The sequence below is a fragment of the Acanthisitta chloris genome, unplaced genomic scaffold, assembly GCF_000695815.1.
Source record: "Acanthisitta chloris isolate BGI_N310 unplaced genomic scaffold, ASM69581v1 scaffold14076, whole genome shotgun sequence".
Lineage (NCBI taxonomy): Eukaryota > Metazoa > Chordata > Aves > Passeriformes > Acanthisittidae > Acanthisitta > Acanthisitta chloris.
The window spans coordinates 51,549-71,801 of record NW_008678803.1 but is presented as its reverse complement, the minus strand read 5'-3'; the positions used below and the strand labels follow the sequence as shown (position 1 = coordinate 71,801).

At 39.7% G+C, this 20,253-nt stretch overlaps 1 protein-coding gene across 1 annotated transcript in view; it reads left to right on the top strand.

Moving 5' to 3' along the window:
* Positions 1–14,909: 14,909 nt before the first annotated feature.
* Positions 14,910–20,253, top strand: part of CPQ (carboxypeptidase Q) — a gene marked incomplete at its 3' end in the record, with an annotated part of 36,136 nt that continues 30,792 nt past the window's right edge. The window contains exon 1 of the mRNA XM_009077058.1: positions 14,910–15,367. Coding sequence (XP_009075306.1) covers positions 14,941–15,367 — 427 coding nt within the window. The remainder of the gene's footprint in view (positions 15,368–20,253) is intronic.

Below are 20,253 nucleotides of genomic sequence, written 5' to 3'. Positions count from 1 at the left end.
CCTTCCCTTTTCCCTTCCCTTTTCCCTAATAAGTTCTTTTTAAGGTATCTGATCTTTTACTTAAATGTACTGATAGTACATTTCCTGCTAGAATACTCTATATGAAAGACCACTCTTCCACTCTTCTCCAGGTTTTCTAGCTTTCATCTGTTCCATATACATTGATATCCTGTGCCTTTAATTTTTTGCTAGGTTTTTTTCAGAGGAGACACTTGACTGTGAATTAACATAAGACATGTGAGTCAAAAGTTTTTTTTTGTTTCAAGTGGCCCCAGAAAAGGAATATATGCATGTGCCAATAGTCATTTGAGAAAGAAATATGCTTTTTTGAGGTCTTAAAATGAGATCTGAGGCAATAGACTCCATTGGGAAAGCACCCACTATTTTATCTGTAACTTTTGAAGACCAAAGGATACATTTGATTTATCTGTAGTGGTTTCCCCTTGTACTTCGCACAGGTTTTGAGATTAACTTTTATAATTCTGTTGATGTATACTGTTCTGAATCACAGGGCTCACCTTCTCATTCTCTGGTCATGTTCTGTACGAGACATGAACATTTTTCTGTGGCAGATTGCAAAAGCACTTCTTGGAGTTTTAGTTTAATGAAATTTATTACTTTGGAAGCAGAAAGAATTGTAAGTTACTAATTTTTTTAAGATTGATCATATGACCATTCTTTAAGATGAATTTTATGTACTGCTGTGGGCTATTAATATTTTCTCATATAACAACTAGGTAAGGCAGAAAAGTACATTACTAATCTCAGGTAATCTGTTCAGTGCTGCTGAAAAATGCACAGAGCAGAATTGCTACCTCAGTGATGCACTGGGAGATAGCCTAGAATGAAAACAGTCAACTTGATTTTTTGTTTCAATAAAAAGGAGGAGGGCACAATAGTATGATTATCTTTCTGTGTTTATGTCTGGCAGCAGGTGAGCTGAAAACTCATTCACAGGTCATTTTCCCTAGAGAAGAGGGTATTTCCCAGTCTAAGTGGTGTTTCTGTTGTACGTCCTCCCACTGTTCAAAGTAGGTCTGAGGTTTTGGGCCAGAATATTGATTTTGAGTAAAGATAATCCTTTTGACACAATAGTGTGAGTTATTTTGTGTCGTAAGTGAACAAGACTTAATGCTTTCTCTAGTATAGGAATTATGCCATAGCTAGAAATTATTTACGCCCACCCCCACATCATACTCTTCCATCTGATGTTGTTTATGAAACAAGTTTGTGAAAATTGGGCTGAAAGAAGTCAATGAATGTTTTAAGCTTTATTTGAGGAGCTACCATTATCAATGCTGATGTATCCTGTGTTTCTTCTGTCCAGATCATATGACAAGTTCTATTTAATGTAGAAGCGTAAAAAGAGCTCTGTACAAAGTGAATCCTCTTTTGCTGACCTTGACTTTAAGTCAGGAGACGAACCCAGCAATTAAAAACCACGATACATGTGTCTATAAAACATATCTAATGTTTATATGCTTGGGTTTTGGTTGTTTTGTTTTGTTTTGAAACCAGTGCAATTTTCTTGTGATTATGGTGTGTCCCATTCAGCTATCTCATCATTCCATTATACACCAGATTCTTGTCAGTCCCAAAATGACTAAAGTCACAGCAGTTACATTTGGGGGGAGTAGTAGTCAAATTTTCAATGTTTTTCCTCACCTTTCACATGCGGCTGTATCTCCTTTGGCTTTTTCTCATTGTTGTAATGCTGGAAGATATGGCACATCTCCATGGCTTCTGTTCTCAGTGCATTGGTTAGAATTAAACGTATTCAGACGAAAGAGCAGAGGTTGTTCAGTCAGTAGAAGATAAGGCTCCATGGAGACCTTCTTGTTACCTTTCAGTACTTAAAGGGTCCTTATAAGAACTATGGAGAGAGACATTTTAGCAGGGCTGTTGTGTTAGGACAAGGGTTAATGGTTTTAAACTAAAAGAGAATAGATTTAGACTAGATATAAAGGAGAAATATTTTACACTGAGAGTGATGAAACTCTAGAAAAGGTTGCCCAGAGAGGTGGTAGATGTCCCATCCATGAAAACACTCAAGTTCAGGTTGGATTGGGCTCTGAGCAACCTGATCTAGTAGAAGCTGACCCTGCTAGTTGCAGGGGGTTGGACTAAGTGACCTTTAAAGAAGCCTTCCCACCCGAACTATTCTATGATTCTATGATCACTCTTGTCTGAAAACCCAGAACATGCAGCCCAGTTGAGCAGCTGCAGACAGAAGTGGGAGCATGGGAAAGTTCTTTTCAAGAGTGTTACATAAAAATAACTCTTTAGAGCTTATCACTATGTGGACTGTATATAAAAAAACCCCAGATTCACACTGGATAAATAATAATTAGAATGGGTACCTGTCTAATGCAACCTCCCAAAATTATCAAAATTAAACACTCTGTCTTACATCACCTGTCCCTACAGACAAGTGGATTAGGAAAGATGAAAGTCAGCTAATACTAACCTTTTTTCCTGGAAAACAGTTTCAGCCTTGGTGAGGTAACAGCTGGGCTGTTAGCTCCAAACATCGCTGTAGCTGCGGGTGGTGGTCTGTGTCAGCTCAGCTGCTCTTCTGAAAGCAGAAGGTAATTTTGCTGTAAAAAAAGCCTTAATCTGGGAATTAAATAGGACAGTAAACTTGAGAAATGTAGGCTTCTTGCTGATCTTGCCTGCTCCCCAGGTGTTTATGTCTAAGTACTTTGTACTCAACTAGTAGTGCTTGTTGGTAAACATGGATTAAGTGTTGTAGGATTATTGTTGCCATCAGATCTGTTCCAATGGATAACTGGGAAGTTGTCATCAGCGAGCAGGACTGATACATAATTCATTCCCCAAAGCACTGTTTAGGTCCTGGCCTGGATTCCAGATAGTTTCAAAGAAGAGCTTTCTGAGGAGTGACCCTAATACGGAAATCATGGAAGTGTAGACATGTGTGGTGAGACCGTGATCCTGAAAGGATCAGCACTTTATCAAGAAGTAAAAGATGACTTTTTGGCTGCTCCTGAATGATGAAGCAGTGGTAACTTCATGTGAACTCTACCTCATCAATTGCCTCTACTTGCAAGCTCATATATGAGATAAAATCGAAACCAAGTGTAAGTGATCCTCCGATACCAGTTTCATTTTAACTTGGAATTGCATTTAATTCCTGAAGGGACTTACATTTGCAACATCTGGATTTACTGGAGGATGCAGTGGCTCCATGTTCTCCTCATACTAGTAACAACAGAGCCCAAAATGCTAAACAGTCTCTTTACTCATGCTGTGAATAAACCCCTCTGAATTTTCTGCAGTTATGACAGATGTGGGGGTTTGGAAACCAACATTTATAGATAAATCAAAGTGAGTGCTTTAAGTGGGTTGTTTCCGCAAGCTCATGTCTCCTCAAAGAATGGTCTTGTCACTAGAAACACTTTAAGGCCATGTTCCCAAAGCTGTGCTTGCAGAGGTCTACTTAGCAGGCAGGATAAAAGCCAGAGGTGTCTTAATATCCTGGGGTCCCTGCCCAGTTTGATAACACCATATCTAAGTAGCAATTTAAAGAGTGTCTGAATCGCTTCGCTTTTTATTGTGTGCCAGGCATAACCTGTCCATCAGACCCAGGAGGAATTTGTGGTTGTCACCTGCAATAGCAGAAGGATAGGATGAGGAACTGGGGATTGGAAGTGAAGCTGTGGGCACTCTGGGCTCTGGCTGAAGTCCCTGAGCTCAGGTGCAGTTATGTACCTGGACCTGGTATGTTCTTGGCAGAGCTGCTGAGTTGGTTTTCTCAAAGATGACCAGTGTAAAAACTTCTCTGGAGTCTGGGAGCTGACACCTGTGTGTTGGCTTTGCCTTATGCAATCTGAACTGTGCAGAAGTATTTAACACCTAGGAGGGAAACTTCTCTCTGTTTTGTTTTCTCCCATACTTTCTTGGCACAATTTAATCTCTGAGTACTCTGTTCAGGTGCAGTGTCAGAATCATGTCAGTGCAAAGTCAGGGAGATGTCTTAATTTAACATTTGCAAAGAGAGGGTTGATTACATTCTGTCACTGTCCTCTCTATACAACCGGTGAGTTTACTCTATGGTATGTTCTTTGGGGTGTTAATAGTTTGTGATTTTGTTGTTGTTCTGGTTTTGATGATTTTTGATTTATTTCTTTTTAAGCTTTGATTTCCAGTTGACCTTTTGTCATATTACCATTTGCTTCACTGCAGCAAGCTTTTGATCATCTCCTCTGAGCAGTGTCAGAAGAAAGGGGCTGAGTGGTCATACTAATTGAAATGTCTTTCCTGTGGCAACCGAAACACTTGGAGATGTCACTTCTGGGTCCCTCCTCTTCCAATTGCTTGTCAATTTTGCCTGTTTGTAGTTATAAGGCATGTTTGTCTCATAGTATCTTGGCAGTGAGTAGCACTGTGGACCCTGATGATAACTGGGATGTGTTGTACTTTTCTTGAAATAAAAAAATGTTAGTTCTGATAGATGTCTGCTATCATAGCTGACATTTTTTGTCCTGCGATAGCAAAATATTTTGATAATTTCTTGTCTTTTAAATGGCAGTAGAAAGTAATTAGAAGTTAAATGCAGAATCAGAAGTGCCTTATGCATGGTAGCTATAGTGCTCCATGATCAAATGTGTGCTGCTCTGGGGAGTAGCTTTGATGAAGAAATCGTGTTGGAGCTTTCCTCCACTTCAGAAAGAAGTCTAGTTTTGCTAATTTATTTTTCAAAATTGGCTGAAAACCAGTTTGCTTTCAAGCTCTTTTTTTTAATATTTCAGTGCAGTCTGCAGTGGGATGGTGGCCCAAATTGTACATCACTGCTGAACTGCAGCAACTTGTTTCTGATGTTGGTATGCTGGAATACAGTATGATATTTGAGTACTATTATTATGCTCTAGTGAACATGATGAAATTGTAAATGACGTACTTCATAACATATCTCATAGAAATTAATATCTTTCCCCACCCTTGATATAAGTAATGAGTGCATCATAAAGATAATTTTTCTGTCAATTGTAATGAGAAATTCTTGATTCTGTGCCCTTTTCATATAGTCATATTTACAGACTCATCCTTTGTTGCTCCAGAAAGGGAAGATTTGGTGGCTATATCCTACAGTAAGGAGGCAAAAGACTAAAATATCAGTTCTTAACAAGTCTAGCAAAATATTCACCGAATTTTTCAGCTTCACAGATCCACTTGAACATAGTTAGTGTAGCAGTATGAGGAACATACCTTGTGACTGTAGAGAGGGACTGAAAAATCGACAAATAAAAAAGATGTTCAGAAACATTACTGTTACTTTAGTCTAGAAATTTTATTTATTAATATTCTTAAATATCTTATATTCAGCATTGCTGAATAATTATTGACTTAATTTGGAATTGTGGTGCTACTTGTACTCTGGACATTGAGATTGTAGGTGTATGGAGTAAAATAGCTAAAATGGTTGAATATTTTTGAAAGTGTTGGTATTGCCTTTTTTTGGTCTTTTTCTCTGAAATGTTTAGTAACATGCCTAACTTTCCTCTGAACTTGACTTAAAATGAAAAAATTTGTTCCATATACACAATAAAAAGTGCTTTGTAGGTGTGTGGTCACAGAGGCATATTATTCTTGTCATGTATGAAAATGCTAAGAATTTAACTTAAAAGTTTATATTTCTGGAGTGGCATGTAATGTATGTAGGTGCAAATGTCATCTGGTGTAATATTTGTTAAGGCCAGACAGGTCTCTTCATTAGAAAACTTAGCCTGTTGCACTCCATTACACAATTAGTAGCAAATGTTGCTTATTTTGGTTGTTCATTTTGGCAAATATCCCTACCCTTAGTAGTGTATAGTCACCATTAAAACTGAAATTTAATTGTTGAAAGGAGGCACTCATAGTATTTTTATGTTCTGGCCAAAATCTTGAGCAACATAGAGCATATATGTGTTCTGTAGGGCCGAACAGCCTTCAGCTGGAATGCTGCTTGGAGGAGCACTGAGAAGTGCCTGCAAGTGCCAGATGCATGGCAGCCTGATTCCTTTTGGCTTTCATTGGGGTGGCAGACCAACTTGTGACAGTAACAACCCTGCATTGTTGTTAACAAAACCGTTTTGGTCCTGTTGTGATATCCATCCACCAATTTTATCAGCTTTTGCTATTCAGAGATATGGATTGATAATTTGTTCATGGCTCATACCTTCCATTTTAGACTTTCTCCTGCTATGAAGATAGGCTTCATCACTTGGCTGGATGCAGTCTCTTAGTCTTTCAGTAAAAGCTCAGAAAGGAAATATTTAGCATCAGAATTGTGAAAATAAGGTAATTAATAATTTAATTAATAGTTTAACTATTACCTTTAATATACCCTTTAATAAAGGGTATAAGATGTCTTGTTTTCAAAAATAAGCTTAGTTTAGATTTTTGGATAAAAGAAGTTTAAGTATGGTGCCTTGATGGCAATTCTTGTCTTCGGTGCCCATTAATTTGTCCCTTGTTTCTTTCTTTTGCGTACTTTGTTCTTTTCCATAGCCTAATTCATCTCCTCAGATAAGAATATACAGAAAGTACAGAAAAGGTTGTAAGAGAAGATTTCTGTAGTTATGTTGCCTCAATAAAAGTGAAGTGCTTTTCACCCATATGAAGAGCTGACAAAAACATGCAGTTCTGAAGAGTTTGTGTCTCAGTTATTTATGAATTTTCACAGAATCGTAGAATGTTAGCAAGAGATATCATATTGGGAAGATATTTTTAATGGAAAGAGTAATCAGACGTTGGAATGGGCTGCCCAGGGAGGTGGTGGATTCACCATCCCTGGAGTTTTAGATGTGGCATTTAGTGCCATGGTCTAGTAATGACGGTAGGGTTGGACTCGATGATCTTTGCGGTCTCTTCCAACCTGGTTGATTCTATGATAATACACATTGGATTGAATTCTGTCAGGCTTGGTGCTCTGACCTCTTCCCTGGGGAGCCTGTTCCATTGCTCAGCCACCCTCTGGGTGGAGAACCTTTTTCTAGTATCTAATCCAAACCTCCCCTGACACAGCTTTGTGCCATTCCCTTGGGTCCTGTTACTGGTTGCCAGAGAGAGGAGATCAGTGCCTGCGTCTCCACTTGCCCTCGCGAGGAAGTTGTAGACTGCTATCAGGTGTCCCCTCAGTCTCCTCTTCTATTGGCTGAAGAGACCAAGTGACATCAGCTGCTCCTTGTACAACTTCCCCTCAAGGCCCTTCATTTTTCATTGCACTTCTTTGGATGCTCTCTGATAGATTTATATCTTGCTTATATTGTGGTGCCCAAAACTGCACACAGTATTCAAGGTAAGGCTGCACCAGCACAGACTAGAGTGGGACAATCACCTCCCTTGACTGGCTGGGGATGTTGTTCCTGGTGCACCTCAGGACATGGTTAACCCTCCTGGCTGTCAGGGCATACTGCTGACTTCAACTTGTCAGTGACCTCTTGTCTATCCCAAGAGGCTTTACAATCAAGAAAGGTGCCCTAAATTAGTAAGAAGCCACTAACATTTTGTTTCTGAATGATATGTGTGAATATATATTTTTCCAAAAGCAGGTCTTTCTATGTCTGCAGGCAACCTGTCTTGCATTTTATGCTAGGGCGCTAGTTGCAGGCTTGAAGGAGTTGAACATAAAAACACCAGGTAGTATAACTGCAGTGCTATTCTCATATGTTTTGATTTAATTGTCCAAAATTTTCTTTCCCACCCTCTCTTCAGTTGTCTTTCAACACCATCAGCTGGCTTTAGCCATGTACTTTGGCATTCATCGTAATATGAACAACACTGTATTTCAGTGTCATTGTTTCCTAACTGCCTTCCATTCATTAGATATTTCTGTTCTATTCAATTGTTCTCATCTAAAAATCTGACTGAATTCCTGTCTTTTGCCTCTGAAAAGATAATGTACTCGCTTTTGAGAATGGTTTGTATTTTGCAGGCTCATTAAGAGTACTATCAGCTGCTATGTGGCCTAGGCATTGTTCACTGCTTATGGGTTTTTTGTTATTGTTAATTTTTGTCTTGGCTGTCACTGCTTCTTGAGGAAGTAGCTGACTGATCATTTTCTGTTCCTTTGCTGATAGAGTACTCTGTACATGGGTTAAGCTGTGATTCTTCAGGATTATTGCCATCCGTTTTAGCTACAGCTGCTGAACAAGATTATATCAAGGTTGCCTATAACCATTCTGAGGCTTGGAGGTGAAATAAGAGGGAAGAGTGGCTGCTTTTGCAGCTTCCTTCCTATGTTGAGCTACAGTACTTCCACCATACTGACTATAAGTAGAGCATGAACCTTTGCTGAACGGGGAGCTGTAGCTGCAGTGTCTCTCAGTGCTTTTGGAATTTCTCAGTCTTAATCCTTAGACTTCTTTAAACTTTTCACTTGCTATTCTTTCCACATAAGTCAGTATCACTACTTGAGCCTATATGGTTATAGGTCACACTGATCTTTTCAAGGATTTCAGCTTGTATCTTCAGGTGTAGTAAATCAAGGTAGTTCTTCTGAAGTTGGTAAAGGTAAAACAGCTAAGGTGTTTCCTTTTATGTTTTAGACTTTTTGGTCCAAGTAGTAAGATTTGTATTGTATTCAGAGTCTTATATCCATATTGTGTCTCTTCCTTTCCTTTGTTTTAGACATAAAAAGACTAATTTTAAGAACTTTGTAATGTAGACAATAACTTTGACCATGAATGTTCCCAAAACCAAGATTTTCCAACTGACTAATGTTTTCCCAGATGAGGAATCTTGACAATTCTGGAAAAGCAGTCTTTGAGGAGTGTGTGCTTTTCTGCTTCACTCTTCAAGATCATAAAGCTTGTCCCTCTGTCCTCCTTATCTTTATAAGTGATGGAAGAACTCTGTGACTTTATTTTTAGGCAGAAGGCTCCTCCTCATTTTGCAAGTTCACCTAGCCTTCCAGCCATCCTACTCCACAGCTGTCACAACAAACTTTTTTCCAATGCTATTAAATGTATCAGACATCACTCTGCAGCATGTGAGTTTGTTACCCTAGGGCTTTTCAGTCTATTCTCATGTTATCAAAACCACTGTGTGATTTCAAGATTTCTTACATTCCTTGGAGGAAAATCTAATGGTATGTGGTTAGGAAACTGATAGATATTCTGCAGATTTAGCAGATCTCTAGCAATTAAGTGGTTAATACCCTCAATTTATTGTTTGCTTTCCTTGTTTCCCATAACCATGGCCCCGTGAACTCTCTGTATTCTTTTGTCTGTATTTTCAATGGGGATTTTGGGAAAACTTTGCCACACTAGAGAAGAAGCAGTGCTCTAGCTTTTTTTATTCTATTTTTGTGCACTCTGCTCCTCTTTCTGTTATCTGATTGCTGTAGACTATGTTCTCATCTGAGAGGTTCTTTTGTTCTCTTTCTCTCATTCTTTTCCATCTGCTACCTTTAAGTAATTTGTATTGTAGTGATTTTAATGGTGGTAACACCAGTTAGCCTGTTTACAGGTTGGGTGTGCCAAACTTCTGTTATATAAGAGCACTTCTAAAACATAAAAATCCCAATGATCTTGTCTTTTAGTGTCAGAGACAGCAGTTAGCTACAGATAAATGGACCAGACAATAGGTGGAAGCATCCTGTAAGTAGCTACTATTAAATGTATCTTATGATACCCTCTGCACTACCAGCATTGTCTTGTGCTGTACATTTCCTTCTCTTTCATACTCATTGAAGCTAGAAAAGATGAATTTTCTGCCTTTAATTTATCTTTTTCTTCTGCAAATGTTATCTTTTTTTTCTGCATAATTAGAAGTTTTCTTGCTTGATTTTTAAAATTCTTTCAGCTTGTGTTTATCACCTCCTCTTATATTCTGTTTAGTTTGGAAGACATTTTTTGAGCTCTAGTCCAAACCTCCTGTTTAAGCAAGGTCAGCTGCAGCAGGTCATCCAGGCCCATGCTTGGACAAGTTTGGAATCTTTCCCTGTATGGACACTTCACAACCTCTCAGGGCAACCTCTTCCAGTGTTCGACCATCCTCACAGTAAAAAAAAGGTACATTCTTATGTTCGGATGGAATTTCATATGTTTCAGTTTGTGCTCGCTGCCTCTTATTCTGTTGGTCGGCACCACTAGAAAAAGCCTGGCTCTGTCTTCTTTGTTCCCTCCCATCAGATATTTGTTCCCATTGATGAAACCCTCCCTGAGTCTTTTCTTCTCCAGGCTGAACATTTACAGCTTTCTCACCCTGATAGCATAGATGCTTCAGTCCCTTAATCACTTTTGTGGCCCTTTGTTGTACTCTCTCCAGTGTGTCCATGTCTCTGTTGTACTGGGGGCCCCAGAAATGAACAAGTACTCCAGGTGTGGCCTCACTAATGCTAAGCAGAGGATAAAGATCACATCCCTGCACCTGCTGGCAACAATTCTAATATGCAGCCCACCAGGCTGTTGATATTTACCAACATGAGGTTGTTTTCCTGACTCATTCTCTGACAAGCTCCTTTCAAGCTGGGTGTTCCCAGCCTGTCTTAGTGTATGGGGTTAGTCCTCCCTGGATGCAGGACTTGTTGAACTTCATAAAGTTCCTGCCTGCCTATTTCTCTGTGCACCCTGGTGGCAGCACAACCATCATGTAAACTCTCCTACTAACCTTCCTGTCATCTGCAAGTCTGTTGTGGCTGCAGTCTGTCCAAGTATACAGGTCATTAATGGAGGTATAAGAGTACTGGACCAAGTATGGACTTCTAGGGGACACCACTATCTACTGACTGCCAACTAGATCTCACACAAATAATCAAAATCCTCTGAACTTGGTTGTTCAGCCAATTTTCAATCCACCTCACTGTCTGATTATTCAACCCTGGCTTCATGATCTTCCCTGAGACCTTTAGGGAGACTGTCAACTGCTTTTCTAATGACAAAGCAAACAATATTCACTGCTCTTCCATCATCTACCAAGTCAGTGATTTTGTTCTAGAAGTGTATCATGTTGATTATGCACAATTTCCTCTGGTAAATTCATGCTAAATATTCTGAATCACCTTCTTGTCCTTCATATGGCTGGAAATAATTTCCAGGGGGATTTTTCTCCTGTCCACTCGCCAGGGCTTGAGGTGAGGCTGACTGGCCTGTAGTTCCCTACATCTCACTTCTTGTACTTCTTGAAGGTAGGACTGACATGACATCCTAAGGATGTTTGTGGATGAGGTCCCATGGATTTGGATATGTAGTTTGTTTATGTCCTCCCTAACCTGGTCTTCATCCATCAAGAGGGCGTCTTCCTTGCTCCAGACTTTGTATTTGAAATGGTCTGCTAGGATTTTGCAGGAAGAAATCTCTCTCTTCTGTGGACTATATTCAGACCATGCCCTCCTTCTGTGTATGGATCGGGGTACTGCCATGGCTGGATGCCCTCTATCTGCTTCATGAATAATTAAATGCATCAAACAATTTTGACTGTCCTATTTGACTGTGATGTTCATTTGCTGAGTCTTAACTAGTTAGGTGTGCAATAATAAGTAATCTCTTTTCCTATATGATTCACTGGGCTGATAAACAGCTTCAAGTTGCAGAGACTGGGACAACAAATGTGAAATTCTTTCCCTGAATTAGCAGAGGAGTGATTCCTGTATTGCAGTCCAAGTGATGATGTTATTTTACCTAGCAGGGAATTGTTTCTGATAGCTGCTTTTGAACAGATTATGCTGGACTATCCAAGGAAAGCATAATAAATTACGCTGCTATTCTTGTGTCCTTGCCCAGGGTTTGAATTCAATGCATTCTCTTACAATGCATTGGCAGGTAGTGAAATGCTGTGCATGGCAGAAGTATGTTATATCCACAAAAGCTGTGGAAACATTTCTGTTCTGTGTTCAGTGGGAAATTCCTGGAAGAAGTGCAGCTCTGAAATCCAGCTCCTCTGGGTCAGCCTTTGGAGTGAAGATATTGCTGGTTTTCAATGACACCAGGAGGAGCAAAGAAAGCGTTTCTTAGCTAAGGGAAATGTGAGAACTCTAAATTCATTTCTCCATTGAAAAAAATGCATGAAGTTGCTAGCTGGGAGCTCTTTGAGGTGGCCAATGCTAATTAAAGAATCCCCCTGTGTTTTCTGTGTAGCAGCTAAATGTATCAGCTTTGTCTGGTAGATTTTGCAAACCCTTAAACAAATGAAACCCAAAACCTTAGGATTTTGAAACTAACTCTACAAAGTTGTTGTCTTACTCCACTCAGCAAGAATTTCTTATGGCAGAAATCAGATTAACTTGCTTGCTTCTTTGTGCATGATGAACTTGGCAAAAATCAGGGAACGAGCATGGTCATCCCAAGAAAATTACTGATGTCCCTAGCAGAGGATGTCTATGAGTATGTAATTAACTGATCCAAAGGGAAGGAACATGGGGAAAGTGCAGAGTGTAGCAATAAAAATACACCAATACCCTCTGTGTAGTATAACCACAAATAAACAGTAACTCAGGCTATAAAAGGCATTCTGCAGTTCTCAGACAGTGTCCTGAGATAACCCAAGTCTTCTGCTCCTGGTCGTGTAAGACCTTTGCCCTCTTTCTGTCTTACAGAGAGAGAGGAAATTTCTGTGATAGATACATCATTCATAGAAGAAATCGGAGCTGATTTTTGTTGTTCTTTTGGGAAAATGATACTTCACTGTGCAGAACTTTTTACTTCCTTGATCTCAAGTTTAGAGGGCATTTGAATAGTTAAGGAGAATGCCTTAATATTCTTATATTGCTAAAGCTATTTAAATTGCTGTTTGTGAAAAGACCCATAAAGGCATATGAAAGGCTGGGAATTTGTGCTGGTTATCATATGAGCTAGGCTTGGTGACTCCAAAATGTTTGCGTCTGTGGTTTTTATGGGGATTGGGGTAGGGATTTTATTTGTTTCTGTTTGTGTGTTTGGTTTTTTTTAATTCTGGTATTTATGGGTCCTAGAAATGTGATTTAATCCTTTCACTGTTTCTGTGTCTTATAAAAATAAGCAAAAGCATTGCACAGCCGATGTTTCAGATGCTATTGTATGGGTGCATGCTTGGTGGGTCATCTCCCCTTCTTGGGAGCTGATCAGATGCTCTCATAATTGTTATGTGTTGCCTCTTCTGTTTCCATTCTGAGTGTCTGTACGCTAATGTCTACAACATGGGGAATATACACAAGGAGTTAGAGATCTGTGTGCAGTTGCAGGACTATGATCTTGTCGGGATCGTGGGGGTGTGGAGGGACAGCTCACATGACTGGAGTGCTACAATGGATGGATATATGCCCTTTAGGAAGAACAGACTAGGAAGAAAAGGAGATGGAGTTGCCCTTTATGTGAGAAGACAGATGTAATGCTTGAAGTTCTGCCTGGGGAGGGATGATGAACCAACTGAGAGGTTATGGATTAGATTAAAGAGCAGACTGGTATGGGTAACATGTAGTAGCTGTATGCTATAGGTCATATGATCAGGAAAAACAAGCAGATGAGGCCCTGACAGGGGTAAATAGCTTCTTGTTCACAGGCTCCAATGCTCATGGTGTACTTTAACTATCCCAATAACTGCTGGAGGGCCATCACAGCAAGTTATAAACAATCTGGGAGGTTTCTGACACAGGTTATAGAGAAGCCAGCAAGGAGAGGTCCTCTGATGGACCTTATACAAGCAAATAAGTGCTGGTTGTGGTATGAAGGTTGAAGGCAGCATTGGCTGAAGCATCCATGATATAATGGAGTTCAGGATCATAAGAGCAGGTCAAAAAGCAAGATCACAGCACTGGACTTCAGGAGAGAAGACTTTGACCCCTTCAAAAATCTGCTTGATATATGTTCTGTGGGATAAAGCCCTGAAAGAGAGAACAGGATCCCCAGAAAGTCTGTTAACATTCTGGCATGGTTTAACCCCAGCTGGTAACTCAGTACTGTACAGCTACTCACTCAGTAGTCCTCCCACCCCTGAGTGGGATAAGGAGGAGACTCAGAAAAAGAAGTACAAAAGCGCATGGGTTCAGATAAGAGCAGTTTAATAGATAAAAAAAAGGATGATGGTGATGATAGTAATAATAACAATAGAAAAAAACCTCAAGAAAAACAAGCAATGCGCAATGTAATTCCTCACCACCTGCTGAATTAATGCCCAGCCTGTCTCCAAGCAGTGATAGACCCTTTCCAACCACCCACCCTGAGTTTGCATACTGAACAACTTATCCTATGGCATAGAATATCCCTTTGGCCAGTTTGGGCCAGCTGTCCTGGCTGTGCTTCTTCCCACCTTCTTGTGCAGCTCCTCACTGGCAGAGCATGAGATACTGGAAAGTCCTTGACATAGGGTAAGCAGTACTTAGCAACATCCAAAACATCAGTGTGTTATCAACATTCTCATGCTGAATCCCAAACACAGCACTGTACCAACTACTAAGAAGAATATGATCTTTATCCCAGCTGAAACCGGGACACTAGAACAAAATTGCTCTTACATCTTTTTAGTGCAATACAAAGTGCTTTCCTGATTATGAAGACAGAGATTAAGAAGCACTTTTATTCATGAATGGTCTAAGAAATTTTTTGTCTGGATGTTTTGTTTAAAGACATTTGATTTGGCACTTCTGGGAAATCCTAACAGAAAGGAGATTCAAAGCTCCTCCTGGATGGGGGCAGCCCTGGGTTTTGATTCAGTGAAGAATGTGATTATTTAAAGAGATGCAGCATTCCAAGGATATTTCTAAAAACCACAACAAAGACTGTGTCCAGTGGTCTAAGTATCTTTTTCATTTGCTTTCAATAATTGTGTCTCCAAGTTGAGTTTACTTTCCTGCCAGTTCTGATCAAAGCGTTTTCATGATAAAGTGATTTAATTTCTGTCTGCCAATACAAATAGCAAAAAAATATTGCTGATAGCTTTATGATTTTTTTTAATATTCCTTTTTTTCTCCTTTTTTCCTCTCTAACAGGCCATCTGTGGAAAAGAAAAAAAAAGAGGGAAAAAATGAAGTACTTATTCTTAATATGTTTCATGAATTTATTACCACAGTATTCTGGGAAATCTTTGAGAAGAGGTGGCAATTACCTGAAAACATTTGAAGACATTAAAAATGAGATAGCTGGCTATACTGATATTGCTAAGGCTATTATTGATCTTGCTGTTTATGGAAAGGCTCAGAACAGATCCTATGAAAGATTAGCACTTTTTGTCGATACCATTGGACCAAGACTCAGTGGTTCAAAAAACCTAGATGCAGCCATCAAATATATGTTCAATGCCCTGCAGGAAGACGGGCTTGAAAATGTACATTTGGAGCCTGTGAAAGTACCACACTGGGAAAGAGGAGAAGAGTTTGCAATGATGCGGGAGCCAAGGAATCACAGCATTGCTATTTTGGGACTTGGGAACAGTGTTGCAACTCCTCCAGAAGGTAACTCTTCCTTTTGGAATTACACATCATTTGCTTTTTAACATCAAACTGTATTATACCTTGTCTCAGCGGTCAAACTGTGGTTTTCTTCCTGCTCCAATAGTTCTGCAAAACAAGATGCTATTTGTCTGGGACTTTTCTCTATGCCATGGTTGTGAATGATGCTGTTTGGTTTAATACAGTTTGGTTGAACAGGCTTGTAAAATTAGAGCTGATTCCTGAACACTTTGTTAAATCTATACCCTTTTTTTAACACTGCTGCATCTCATTTCCAAATATTCTGGTCCTCTGTTGTGGTTGGTAGGAGAGAAGCTCTCCACGGGGCGTTTAGTTAACACGTGATTTCTGCTTTTCTTGTCATACCCTATCTTGCCAAGCTCGGCCCTTTGCTCTGAGAAAGAACAAGACAGCAGGAAAAGGAGGAGTATCTTGTACTGGTCTTGGAAAGTTCCAGCCCCTTGCTAAGCATAATGGTATCTGTGTGTCCTTTCCTTCCCTTCCCCCTCTCATGCTCACCTTGGAAAAGTCTTTGTCACTTGTTATTGACTGTGTGTTGCCTTTTAGTTGGTCATGTGTGATATGTTACTTCAGAAACAAGAATGACCATTTGCTAGGCTCAACAATATTCTGGTCTATAAGCCCCAAACTATTAGCTTGCTTGCAAAGAAAATGATTTATAAGATTCTCTTTTTGTACATACTTATGTGGGGCTTCCTCGGGATTGTTATTTAAAGGCCAGATGATAACTTTCTTCTGTGACTGCTCTCCATAAAAAACCAATATACTTATTCCTAGACCACTTCAAAAGCATTCTTGTTCCTTTATGAGAAAATAAATTTAGTTTAGGAAATAAAAGGTACATGATACTAATAATTTTTTTATGAATTGTAAATTTTTGTGATATTAAGCTTTCTGTTTGAAATGAAACAAATAGCATATAAAAGCTGTTTTGTTTAGAAAATAATATATAGTCCTTCAAATTGCAACAAAGTAAATATAGTTATTATTGTATTCTTGGAATAAATCAATGGTTTGCAAAACTGATACTCTAAATTTTGTCTGAGGTATTTCTGTGATATTGAGGCAAACACATGCCTAAAATGCAAAACTACTAAACCCGTTAATAATATCTGTTTGTCTCGTGATATATGTAAGGTTTAGTGCTTTGATAGGAAAATACAGCTAAGTTTAAGCCTACAACTTACTTCATGTCCTTTCCAGTCCTATTCCAAGCTTCCTAAAAAGGAAGCTAAAATTAAAAAGATGTTTTTGGTGTTGAACAAGGGTTACTGAACTTACAAAGAGAACCTGCAATTTAGTCTTGGCAAACATCTTCGCATCCCAAAAAGTCTGTTCGTCACTTCTCTGTCTTAGCCGTGTAGTTTTTTGCACTTGCCTGGCTTTGCTCCTAGATTTTCCTTTTTCATTTAGAGACATACTTAATTTGCATGTTAAAAATGCTCACAGAGGTTAACTGTGCCCTTCCTTTTCATCTCTAAAGATCTCCTTATACTGAAGACTGAATGGTCAGGCTAGCATCTGTGGCTGGTGATGTTCTGAAAGATCAGGTTTTATTATCCAGTTCTGGTTTATACTGAGTAATGTTCAAAAAACACTCATTATTCTTGCTCACATTTTTGCTTTCCTCTGAGACCTGCTGTGTGTCTGAAGAGGTGTATGTATTGGTGTTAGAAGACTGCACGGCAATGAGATCTCTCACAAAAGAGCAAGCAGGTTTGCAGGCAGCTTCTCACACGTGGTGGAATAATTTTGATTAAATTACCTTCTGACTTAAAGTCTATCCTACTGTTTGTTGCTGAGCAATTTCTGCTGGTCTCATCTTACTCTGTGCAAGCTGTGACAGGTTTTCATGATTAAGGAGGTTATGTGGGGTAGCTAGTCCCTGGTTAGCTCTTGGCTCTTATTCTTCCGCTCACTGGACCTACTGCCTGGCTGACAGAAATGTCTGATGAGAGCTGCTCATCACCAGCCTCTCCAGGAAAGAGAACTGGGAGGTGTGCTGTTCAGAAAAGCACCTATCCTAAAACTCTCACTCATCCCAAGCATGGAATAAAAATGTGTAGTTACGCTGTGCAAACCACTGCCTCATCACTTCTGAGGAATTTGTTCCCAGAACTGCTTCCTCTGCTCTAACCAGAAATTGTCACTGTGCCTTATTCTTGAGAAAAAAGAAATAGAAGAGTACCTTAAATGACATCAGAAATATGTGAACTATTTCCCTTAGCGAGGGAATATCAGCAATTCAGATCTGCCTTGTTTTAGCCAAAAGGAGCCAGTATTGACTTCAGGATAGCAGGAGTGTCTCTTCCTGCAGGTCTTCTATCTAACCCATACCTATGGGTTTGAAAGCCTATTGGGATGTGGACAGAGCTTTCCTTGTTTATTGGATTTGCTGGGATTTGCCCACTTTGGCTCAGATATGAGTTTGGCATAGAACTAGTTGGCTCACTTGGAACAGTGATGCTGTGCAGGAGGCTTTTTGGTACCTTGTGATCATGTGGATAAAATCACGCTTTCGTCTTCATGACTGAGCAACATGCAAGGATGACAAGTTTCCAGATTCCATGTGATTTATGCAGCAAAATGGGACAGTACAGAAAAGGATAGATTTTTCTATTGAAGAGGAAAACCCCCCAACATTCTCCCTTTCACTGTATCCCAAGATTTGAAGGTGTTGGGTCAAAGAGAAAGTTTTCACCTCCTTTGATCTCCTTACAAGGAGGGAGTAACATTCCTGCCTGTGTTAGTGACAGGGAGAGAAGAAGCATGAAACACAGGGTGACCTGGATTTCCAGAAGTCAGCAGAGATTGAAAATGGTCACAGTCTCAAAGAAACAGATTCCTAGGTAACAAAGAGGATTGAATGTTAGAAAGTGTTCAGTTTTGGGAACTGTCAAACTGGAGATTTACCATATTTAGTCAATGCCCTTGTTTCATTTTGAGTGTTTCAACATTGGGAAAACATAAAGATATATAGAGACAGATTGTGTTGATTTCTGGTAGTACTGATTATATCCCCCAAATGCTGAGGAAAATAGATATAATTGTTGCTTTGAGAATCCCATAATTGAAGGAAAGTAGTAGTTTAGCAGATGTTTGACCATAAAGCATCAAAGAATTCGTATTTTTTGCATGTGTTTTAAAATACATTTTTTTACCCTGATGGTTGACCCTGCCCTTTAATTTTAAAGACATACTGACAAGCAGAACCAACTCCAGAATGCAGCCTGCCTCAAAATGTCTCCTTGAAAAAGGAACAGTCTCTGGTTTCTATATACACTTTGTTGCAGCAAAACAGAAATAATATAAATCTGAAGAAGATGTATTGGCAGACCTTTTCCTAGTTTCTGTGTTCAAGTAATGGTTTTTTTGTTTAACTGTCAACATTTGGTCCAGTTACGTTCTTACAGAAGGTGGTAGGAGTCTTGCACTCAGATAATATGAAAATAGTTCCAGCCTGTTATGTATAAAATAAGGATAATATGTGTCTTTATATTGTTGAAGGTGTGTTTCGTTGCTGTAGGGTCACCATCTTTTTAAGCCAGGGAAGCTGCCGAAAAAAAAACAGTCTGGCCCCAGTCTTGGCTGATGCATTTTCCCCCCAGTGTTGACCCTCCTTTTTTTCCTCAGTGGAGAAGTGGATTAGGGAATTCAGCTAGATAAAGGAAAGGCCAGCAAACAACGCTAATTTTAATGTGTATCAGAGGATTTACTCTTGAGTTTCCAGCGTCTTGGATGACCACTGAGCTACTGGAAGAAAAGGTGATTCTGCTGGAGGGACTTGGGTACCCCTTTGATGAGGGGTTGAGTTCTGAGAAGAAGGGTTGGAGGGGGTTGTATGCATGAGAGCACAGTTCCCGGTAAAGCCCTCCTTTCTTCACTGAATCCCTCTTTTTCCATGTGTGAGGAGCTATTGAGTCTCATTCTGAGACCATGAGCCTCAGTATTTGCTGCCTGGATTGTTTATTATTACTTAGAGCAGTGCGGCTTGTGGTATGGTAATTATGCTACTGTTTTTCTTGGAATGTAAAAGATGATATCCATGAAGAACATTAGATGCTGTGGTGTTCAGTGGCTCAGCATCTGGGCCAAAAGTTTCTGCAGTGGCACTTCAGAGATTTAGAGAGTAGGAGTAGATGTGTGGCTTTGAGGCTGACAAGCTGTCTGGGAACAACATGGGTTATAGTCACGACTTCAATGAATGTTCAAGGGAATATGCGGATTGCCAATAGCAAAAAATTGAATTTTCAGGTCTTGGTCCTTTTCAGTGTCATGAGTTGAGGGTTGTTACCTCAAGGATGGTAAGCCCAGACTGAAGCTAATGGAGGCAGGATTTGAATATGATTTTCTGCATGTGTGATGTGTATATGCATGGCTGGATGGCACTGTCACCTTCCATCCCCAGGGATAGCCTGCAGTGACTGGCACCTTGGCTCACTAAGGAGGGAATGGTTGCCCTCAGTACTTGCTGCCTTGAGCACCTGTGTTCTCTGAAACTGACTTTTCTAGGTCTTGTTATTGGATGCCTCATTCTCCTTAGATGCTGCATAAGAGGCCTGTGCTCTATGCAGGGCTGCTCCTGGGAGACCCTAACCTGTTGCCCTGCTGTTTTGACATCCAAGGCTTTGTGCAGGGGTTAGGGTCCAACCCCTTTACTGCTAGGATTTGCTGCTGCACAGTAGCTACAAGTTATTGAAACCAAAGTGTTCTAATGAGATCCAGTACTTGCTGAAAATTGTAAGTCATATTTGTTGAAAATCTAACTATTATATAGTGTTTATTTTTCCTGTTTTATTCTTAAGGAACAGTGCAATACGTTTAGTCTTTGTGCTATGGATCAGAGCTGAATAGTCTCATATTCTCTT